Below are 10,585 nucleotides of genomic sequence, written 5' to 3' on the forward strand. Positions count from 1 at the left end.
CAGACGTTAATTAATGTAACAATAAATTTATGTTCAAATTAATGTGGTTTCTGGATTTCTTTTCTCTGAACGGTGTTTAAGTATTGATATCAACGGAATAGCTTGTTTCTTGTTTTTGTTTCTTAGTTTATAATCTAGGCCTAATGAAACAAAAAAACATTATGGGCTTCTCAACAAAACAAAGTGAACATTTTGCAAGTGTTAGCCACCGGAACGTTAGCGAAGATTCTAAGGTGGGCTCATACACGCAATGCATATTGTTGGAAAGAAATAACTCGTTTTACAATTATCAAAGGATTAGAAATTTGGGGATGAAGAACCTTTAAGTTAATTTTTATATATCTTCGATTTTTGAACTATAAGTCTTAAGTTTCTATAGAACACCAGTATATTTGTGTTGTGATACATTTAACAAAATTCTACCCGTGTTTTAACCTCCTTATCAATTTTTAATCGATTATTCTGTTTCAGCATAAATATACAAATAAATGCTTGATTCTTTGTGGATATGAGAGCACTGAAACAAAGATATTAATTTTTTTTCTGCTTATGTTTGTCACTGTCATTATCATGAGTATCGAATCTCGATTTCCAGTGTTAAACGTCCTCAACTTCATCACTGAACCACAAAATGTAAGTAGCTTATTGTTTTTGGCCCTCTGGTAGTAGTTAAGGGAACAAATAATGTCTTATCATATTTTGACATTATGAGTAATAATACACTGTTTGTACTAATGGTGTTTTATAAGAAAAGACAGTGCCTTTTACATCCACTTTAATACGTCATACAAAGCATTTCTTTCAGCCAAATACCGTCTTGGCCAGTTCAGAATCCTGATCTTAATCCATTGGAAATGCTCTAGAAGATTTATAATCATTTCAGAATTCTGCTCTGAAACCACCGAAACTGTTCTGGAAAGTTTGTAATCTGCCTTGGACAATTCAAACTCCTGACCTGAATCCACTGAAAGTTCTTTGAATGGCTTATAATCCGACTTGGATTGCTTAAGACCCAGTTTAAATCTATCTAAACGTCTCTGAAAAGACAGAAAATGCTGCGTGAGAAACGAAAGAAATAGATCAAGAATGTGATAAGGTAAAAGTTATTTTATAACAAGATTAGCGGCTTGTTTCTCTTGGCATGTATTAACGGTTGAAGACAAGTGTTAAATTCAGCTTCAAAGGTATAATTAATGCAAAAAGTAGGCCAATTTCTTGTCACAATTAGGAACACAATGAGTAGCTTAATACGTATATTACAATTTGCTGTCTCTGTACAATACAATAGGATCCGAAAGCAACTTAGTATTGTAATAAAATTTCTCATATAATTAAGTGTTACTACTTTAATTCTTCTCCGGTAAAAGTGTTTATGACAGCTTTGGATCTCCTATACCTAAGAGTTTGACGAAATTCTGTATTTTGAAAAGTGATTGCACGTTAATTAATGGAATAAGTTTAAAATCCAGTAACTAAGCAACAATACAGAAAATACACCACATCTATTGTTCAATATATTAATTTCTAATTCAAACAATTAATTGAAACAAGTCAGCACAATTAATTATATACATGATATGAAATGATTACTTTATGAAGTGGCCTAACATTTCACTAAAATATAAACCCTGAAAGTGAAGCCTCGAGTAAGTGAAGCCACCAACACTTCTCCAAACCCAGCAAAGTCAATAATGATTTGTCTACAGTAAAACAACAACAACACAGAAATGGTAAATGTTACAGTCTGGTAGATGGAACCATAATCGAATAACTTATTTCAAATATTGTTGTAGAATCATTCATGTAACAATCTGTCTTAAGATCGTATTTTTAACATCTATCTTTATGAAACTACACATTGATGATGCTTGATTTGAAGAAAAACCCAATAACTTACAGGAATAGAAGGAAGAACAATTCAACAACTTACAGGAATAAAAGGAAGAACCAAATAACTTACAGGAATAGAAGAAAGAGAAACCCAACAACTTATAGGAATAGAAGAAAGAAGAACCTAATAACTTACAGAAATAAAGGGAAGAACAACCCAATAACTTACAGGAACAGAGGAAAGAGAAACCCAACAACTTATAGAAATAGAAGAAAGAAGAACCCAATAACTTACAGAAATAAAGGGAATAACAACCCAATAACTTATAGGAATAGAAGAAAGAAGAACCCAATAACTTACAGAAATAAAGGGAAGAACAACCCAATAACTTACAGGAATAGAGGAAAGAAGAACCTAATAACTTACAGAAATAAAGCGAAGAACAATCCAATAACTTCTATGAATAAAGAGAAGAAAAACCCAGTAACTTACATGAATAGAGGGAAGAATAATCCAATAACTTATTGGAACAAAGGGAAGAAGAACCCAGTAACTTTCAGGAATAACCAAACTGCCAATATGAACAATGAAGTTTCTACAGACTTGTTTTCCAGGATATATCACTGTTACTAAGTTTAGCGTAAGTAGACTCGTGTTATCTATTCTCTGTCAAATCTTGAAATGATACAGTTTCAATGGTCCTTATTCTTAGATTGAAAGAAAAGTTAAGTATCGTGAGAACGTCTTCATTAACAATAGAAGTGAAATCAAAAGTAAGTTGTCAGCAAAAATATCAGCTGGTGTCATAACATAGACTGACTATTACGACAACAGAAACAAGACACTTTTTTCCATATACCGTCTTTAAAATAATACCGTATGGTGTTTTTTACACGTTTTCTTTTAAATTTGCCTTTGTAAATTTTAAACCAAAACTGTATAAAAGTAGCATTTTAGATCTACAGGTATTGACCAAATGTTACGTATCACCCTAAACTTTTAGGAATAAGATATAATTTTAACACATGTATCGACATAATATAGATTTTTAATATAACACAATTTAAGAAAATAATCTGTAAAGTTATACTGAAAATGTTAATTTAGTATTTTTGCAATGCATTCCATGCTTTTTAAAGACTTTCTAAGCCTTTTAGACATATACTCAAAAGGTCTGAGTTATACTGTACTTTCATCCTTGCAATCTTTAAGTGTAAAATTACTTAACAGGTTTAGATTCAATTTATGAACAATTAGTTGGTTTTAGGTTGCTGCAAAACTTTTAATCGTAGCTTATGTGTAATTTTTCATGATTCAATGCCAATGAAGCTTTTCCTTCAATACCATTAATCTTCTTGTCTAAGTTAGGAGAGAAGAAAGTTTAGCTAAATTATTATTCATATGTGAAAAACAAAACTTGTTAAAATAACTAAGAGGAATGTGATAAAAATCACACTCAATTTTACCACAAAAATTAAGCCTATAGGTTGCCGATTATTGACGATTAAATTGTGACGTTGGCATAAAATTTACGTTTGAAAGTATGTCTTATCTTTTGCAGTACGCTAACAAAAGCTACAAAAGAAATTACGAAGATCAGTGTCTCTAAAACGAATGGAATAAATAGTTCGCTGATGAGAAACAATAGTATTTCAATTTAGAAATAACTTAACCAAAGAATTGTTTTCAAAAATTGTGCCTTTATCAAATTTGCAGTAGCTTGTCAGGTCCTTCAAAAAGAAACGTATGATTAATCAGACCTTAAGATTTCCAGCTGAGATCCTGCATTGTTCTTTAAATAAATTTTCCTGAGCTGTGTATTTACCGAATGACTTTTGGGTCCATTAATTTTCTGGTTAAAGGACCCTTAAAATATGAGATACACGCGCGAAATGTTTAACCAAAGATATCATCAAAATTATTCTTAATGCCATTAATTAGACTGGTAAAGTTCTTTATGTAAATTATACAGACAATATAATTTTACTCAACTTTTGGTAAATTCTTTTTATATGAGTAATGTAACAGGCAAACTCATAAAGTTACTAAATACCAAGTATGTTAAGACGTTCGACTCGTAATCCGAGGGTCGCGGGTTCGAATCCCGGTCGCACCAAACATGCTCGCCCTCCCAGCCGTGGGGGCGTTATAATGTGACGGTCAATTCCACTATTCGTTGGTAAAAGAGTTGTCCAAGATTTGGCGATGGGTGGTGATGACTAGCTGCCTTCCCTCTAGTCTTACGCTGCTAAATTAGGGACGGCTAGCACAGATAGCCCTCGAGTAGCTTTGTGCGAAATTCAAAACAAACAAACAAGTTACTAAATATATTACAATATGTTGATCCTACTGTGAACGGTATAAATACAAGTAACTGTTACTAAATATTCTTTGATAGATTGTTTAGGCAGAGTATTCATGTTGAAACTTTGTAGAATGGACGGCAACTGCCTGTTGTAGAGACACAAGTGTAGAGGACGAAAGGCGGAAGACTTTCGAAACATCGTCCTCTACACTTGTGTCTCCACAATATGCAGTTGCCGTCCATTCTACAAAGTTTCAACATGTTACTAAATATGTTACAATGTGTTGATCCTACAAAGGCAAGTAAGTAATTTGAATTTAAACTAGACAGAAACAAACACACATGTCATATAAGTTCTTCGCTATACTTTACAAGTATGCACGAACAGTAGTAATAACTTTTCGGCTGTGTGTGTGTGTGAGATGTTAAACAACTGATTAATATTAAAACACGAATTAATATTAACTATCAAATTTCACAACATTGCAAATTTCTAACAAATAATGATGAATTGTACAAAATATTATTTTAAGCATTTTGTATTATTTACATAATTTCTATTTCAATCGAATTTGCAAATTTAATCCACATTCTTACTTGGTGATAAATCTATTCCAGGAAATAAGATATGTATTTTATAACTCATAAATTAGTGCACGAAAGTTACTATTGAAAGTATGGTTTATTTTATAACTTCTAAACTGAATCCTGGCCGTTACTATCAAGAATGAAGTTTGCTTTATAACTTATGAACTGAGAGATGAGTGCTAATGTGGAGACCAGATTTTTATCTTATAACGTTACTATTGAGACTATGGTTTACTTTATAATTTATAAATTGGGACGTAAGCGGTTATATTCAGAATTTTAAAAATTGCAAAATTAAAAAAAACTCATCATATATTTTAACATTGTTAAGACCGAGTGTGAGTTAGTGTTTAGCCTACACAGACTGTGAATCCAAGGTTCGCTCGTCTCGTCTCGTTGACGTACAAACTATCTTATTTTCTGTTACTAGATAGGCATTCATTTGTTGTCGTTATCTTCCCTAAATTAAAAAAATGAATTCCCTTTAAACGTTTGAACTTACTGTTGGTAAATGTGTAGTTATTACAACACAGTAGCCACTATTGTTAGCTACACAGTTAATACGGCACAGTAATTACTGTTGGTAACTTTGTTTTGTTTACGTGTTAATAACGACAAGTCAACACAATGGACTATCTGTGTTGTGCCCACCTCAGGTATCGAAACCCGATTTTAGTATTATAAACATTAGGCTTACAGCTCAATCCCCGGAGGTTGTTGTTAACTTTATAATTATTACAACACAACTTACTGTTGTTAGATATATATTTATTATAAAACATAACTAACATACTTTTATTTACAATATAGTTATCACAAAACAATACTTACCTACTGTTGTTTACAGTGTAGTTCTCATAACACAATACTTGCCTACTGTTGTTCATAGTATAGTTATCAAAACATATTACTAACAACTATTGCTTACAGTATAGTTATCACAAGACAGTACTTACCTACTGTTGTTTACGGTGTAGTTATCACAAGACAATACTTACCTACTGTTGTTCACACTGTGGTTATCACAAGACAGTACTTACCTACTGTTGTTTACAGTGTAGTTCTCACAACACAATACTTACCTACTGTTGTTTACAGTGTGGTTATCACAAGACAATACTTACCTACTGTTGTTTACAGTGTGGCTATCACAAGACAATACGTACCTACTGTTGTTCATTGTATAGTTATCAAAACACATTACTAACAACTATTGCTTACAGTATAGTTATCACAAGACAATACTTACCTACTGTTGTTTACAGTGTAGTTATCACAAGACAATACTTACCTACTGTTGTTTACAGTGTAGTTCTCACAACACAATACTTACCTACTGTTGTTTACAGTGTGGTTATCACAAGACAGTACTTACCTACTATTGTTTACAGTGTGGTTATCACAAGACAATACTTACCTACTGTTGTTTACAGTGTGGCTATCACAAGACAATACGTACCTACTGTTGTTCATTGTATAGTTATCAAAACACATTACTAACAACTATTGCTTACAGTATAGTTATCACAAGACAATACTTACCTACTGTTGTTTACAGTGTAGTTATCACAACACAGTAGTTACTAATTGTTTACAGTATAATTATCACAACACACTACTCACGTTGGTTTCTGTTATGAATAAATTTAACTTAAGAGACTTGTTTAGTCACGAAGTAGTAAAGCCAAAATATTTTAGTTAATGGCTTACTTATAAAGTACAAAATATAAAACAATATTAAAAAAAAAACACACACAACAAAACACAGTTGCGTTGGAAAGGCGTGATTTCCTGAATCAAACAGATTCAACGACTGATATAACTTGTAAAAAGTTAAATAATTTACGTAACTTTTAAATAAATATAACAAGATTACGTGAAGAAATAAAGCAAACATGAGCCAACAGGTAAGAATAACCAAAAGTACTGCACTTTTCAGTGAACCATCAAAAAGGTATTTGGTTAATTGTTCATGAATAAGAATAATATAGTGGCTCACACACATGACTTTTGATCAAAACTTTCATGGTTCAAGTTCCGTTGACACGAAATATCTAATCAAAACTATGGGGCAGCGGGTACGTTATAACAGCAGAGATGCTAACTATTTCAAATGACTGAGCGTAATGATTGTAGACAGAGCCTTTTCACAGTTTTAATCCTTTTAGATTTGCTAGAAACAAGACAATCTGGTGAACGAGGCCTTTTTTTTCTCCAACTTGTGAACGATCGCATTGATGTTTCTATGCCGCTTAGAAAACGAGAAATACCCATCTACGCGAACGCTGATTGGTTGACTAGTACTGATGACGTAACTTTGGATTTCCCCACGTACCCAGTATGGAGAAGCACCGCACTCAAACTATTGGTAGATGTCAGAGATACAAATATTTTTTTATTATTTCAAGCATAAACATGATTATCGCAAGTAGTCGTTTGGACTATGTCTTATTTATTATCAAAACTTATCTGTATCTTACTAGAAATTTTCTTTTCACCCCTTTCAAGCCCTGGGGGAACAATTTATCACTTTATTGTATAGGCCTATATAATATATAATAATTTGGGAGTTTTAACGAGTCGTAATATTTCTTTGTATTAGCGTATAGTTGTAATGTATACACCAAAATCGTAATGATTACGCTCAAATTGTAATGGTTGGCATCTCTGTAACAGTAACAATCAAACCCGCTATTGAATTAGAGTAGCTGTGGATGTGTCTGACTAACTGCGTTCTCCCTAGTCCAGGGATCGCGAACCTTTTTGGGAGTATGTACAAAATTCTCTCGCGTCGCCACAGTAATTTGTAGCAACAGATTATAATGTATTATTTTTCTGAATTATTTTAAATCTAACAGCTGTAGGAGTTACACGTTATTAATAACTATAGTAATTCACAATAGATAAAATTAATGAATTAGTAAGAATAATAATGGACTTTTTAAGGAAAAACAAGAGTCCTCTCGTTTATTTACGTTTCTTCATTGGTTTGTTTTGAATTTTGTGCAAAGCTACACGAGGGCTATCTGCGCTAGCTGTCTCTAATTCAGCAGTGTAAGACTAAAGAGCAGGCAGAGAGTTGTCACCACCCACCGCCAACTCTTGGGCTATTCTTTTACCAACAAATAGTGGGATTGACCGTACCATTATAACGCTCTTACGGCTGAAAGGGCGAGCATGTTTGGTTTGACGGGAATTCAAACCCGTGACCTTCAGATTATGAGTCGAGTGCCTTAACCACCTCTCTACGCCGGGATTACGTTTGTTCATTGTTTTACTATTAACAGAAAGCATGTTGTGAAATGATAAGCTTTGGCTCATATTATGAAACAAAAAATAAATAAAAACCAAGGAAAGGAAAATAATCATATTTTACTCTTAATGGAACTTTTGCTGCTGCACCAACGATGACAGATATTTTATACCAGGCTTGTATTTGGTTGTTTTCAGAGCTATGCATGCAGCACCAGTTTTCATCAGTAAGTCTATTCCTCTAATTACACTTTACAAAGTTCATCACTGAAAATAATGACTAGCATAAATATGTTGATGAAAATACTGTTAATACTGACATTGCGATGTTTTTCAGGCAGTCAAAAGTTTCAGGAATAGAATTCCACAGTTTCAGAAACTCATTTTCTGCGTTATTCCAGTCGCTAACTGATCATTTTTCAATATTTTCTAGTTCAGCTCTTAAATCGAAACATTTTTGCCTCCAAATTGAGCTGCTTTGTAAATCAATTTGTTGCGTCTCAAAATTATCCAAGTCAATCCACTGTAACATGTCCAAATTCAGTTTGTCTAACATTACATTATCTGCATACTTTATGAATTTTGCAGTTTCTTCAAATAACCTGAACTTATTAAATCTTAAAGAGAATTGTTCAAAAGTTGAATTAATGATATCTGAAAATTGCATTTGCAAGCTCCAAATGTATATTTTCTAATAAATTTCAATATCTGTCATGCGTTTTTTTTAGGTTTGGAAAATATTTAAAAGTACCATTGTAAACATCAAGTTTAAAACTTTTCAGTTTGGTTTCAAAAGCTTTTCAAAAGCTGTATTTTGGTGTTCAAGTCTTTTAGATGTGAGAAGAAATCTGTAAAAAAAACATAAATTTACAAATCCACACAACATCAGATAATTCTTGACAAGAAAAATTTTATTTGTAAAAAACAGACTAATTTTATCCAAATACTCAGAGAATCAAACTTATATTGTACATAAGTAGTCCTGTATACACCAAATTCTTCTCTCTCAGTAAATTTTGAAGTTGTCTTTTTTTCAGAGCATGTGCAGAAATAAAATTAACCTTGTTTACAATTTCCATCACTTTTTTCTTCAAGCTCCTTAAGGCCAGTTTTTGTACACAAAGTCCCCTCGTGTATAATACAATGAAAACCTACCAGTTGATGTCAAACATATTTACAAAACCTGCTTTTTACCAATCAATCATTCTGGGTGCTCTGTCAGTTGTCCCGGAAACTATTTCTGAAAGGTCAACCTGTCCAGTGGATAATTCCTGTAACATCAGTGCTCTCATCAAGACGAATGGAAAGGAATTTACCTGAAAAAATGTCTTTTATTAGCTGTTCTGCTATGTTTGTTTTCATCTTTAATATTCTGTCTTTTACTGTGGTTCTACTAATGCGCTGAATATTTTTTTCTTTTTCTGGAAAACCATCAAAAAGGAAAGTAGTCCATTTTAGCCATGATTCTTTAATATACTCTCCACCATTAAGTGGGTTTTCATGTTGAGCAATAATCTTTGAAATCTCAAAACTAGCAGCAACTAAGTTGGAACTACCTGAAACAAATTTCATCAAAACATTTGACTGCATGTTGTTGTTGCCGACTCCTCGAGAAATGTGTTCTTTTTGTTCTTGCTCATCCTTATTGCAAAGCCATTTATGAACAGTTTCATAATGCCACTTTACAGAGGAAGTCCTGCACATCACTCTTTCAGAACATAAGATGCATAATGCTTTATCACCCTTTTTGTTCATGCCAAATCTTTCAATCCACGATTACTGTAAATCTCTGCTGCTACTCCTTCCATTTGAACGTCTTGTTTCTTCACGGGTTGAACTGATATTCTGAAAAGTGTAAATACAATTTTAAAATATCTCACCAATTAACTTATTACCGTAACCTAACAGTAGGTAAACATTTATATCACTGATATAAAAATAAATCCATAATTAACAAACTAATAGAAAATATACGCATGCCACGCCAAATAGCATAATTTTAACAATATAATTCATATATTTTCTGCGAAAAAATGAATGCATATTTACCGTTATTATCACTAAATATCCAGTATTTACTTACAAACAACAGAAAAAAAATACAAGCAGAGCGAAACCAACACCAACAGTTTACTTTTATTTTTACTCAAATACTGGTGTGTGCACTGAGTCTGCGACAAATTGAAAACGTGCCATCCGATGTCACGTGTTCTTGCAACCGCAAAGCTGGCACCAAGAGCACGTGAGACGTTTCCTGTGAACATTTCTCACTACTCCCGGGTTGAAAAAAAGTCATTCGCTGCTGCATTTGGCAATAATGATAATCATTACGTATATACTTATTTATTATGGGTTAGCGTTGGGATTTAAAAAATCAGGAGGCGGCACTGCATGCCGCGTGCCAACAAAATTGTTTCGCGAGCCATCACTGCTCCAGTCTGTCACTTAAAAACTACGAATACCTAATGAAAATAACCCTCGTGTAGCTTTGCGTGAAAATTCTAAAACAAACAAACTAAGAGCAGCTGAAAATTTCATAGCTTTGTTAGAATTAGACTAAATGATAAGCTTGCCCTTTCATAAGCAATTTATAACATATCTGTAGTAAG

General features: G+C 32.8%; 1 protein-coding gene across 1 annotated transcript; it reads right to left on the minus strand.

Moving 5' to 3' along the window:
• Positions 1 to 8,869: 8,869 nt before the first annotated feature.
• Positions 8,870 to 10,116, minus strand: LOC143224092 (uncharacterized). Its single transcript, XM_076452552.1, has 2 exons — positions 10,026 to 10,116; positions 8,870 to 9,821 (listed from the first exon to the last, which is right to left on the minus strand). The coding sequence occupies exon 2, from the start codon at positions 9,729 to 9,731 to the stop codon at positions 9,225 to 9,227; it is 507 nt and encodes a 168-aa protein (XP_076308667.1). The 5' UTR covers positions 9,732 to 9,821; positions 10,026 to 10,116; the 3' UTR covers positions 8,870 to 9,224.
• Positions 10,117 to 10,585: the final 469 nt, after the last annotated feature.

The sequence above is a fragment of the Tachypleus tridentatus genome, chromosome 8 (assembly GCF_004210375.1).
Source record: "Tachypleus tridentatus isolate NWPU-2018 chromosome 8, ASM421037v1, whole genome shotgun sequence".
In the NCBI taxonomy this organism is placed as follows: Eukaryota; Metazoa; Arthropoda; class Merostomata; order Xiphosura; family Limulidae; genus Tachypleus; species Tachypleus tridentatus.

What these genes read in the sequence shown, in the direction of transcription:
- LOC143224092 (XM_076452552.1), bottom strand. Translation starts at nt 9,731, where the DNA reads ATGAACAAAAAGGGTGATAAAGCATTATGCATCTTATGTTCTGAAAGA.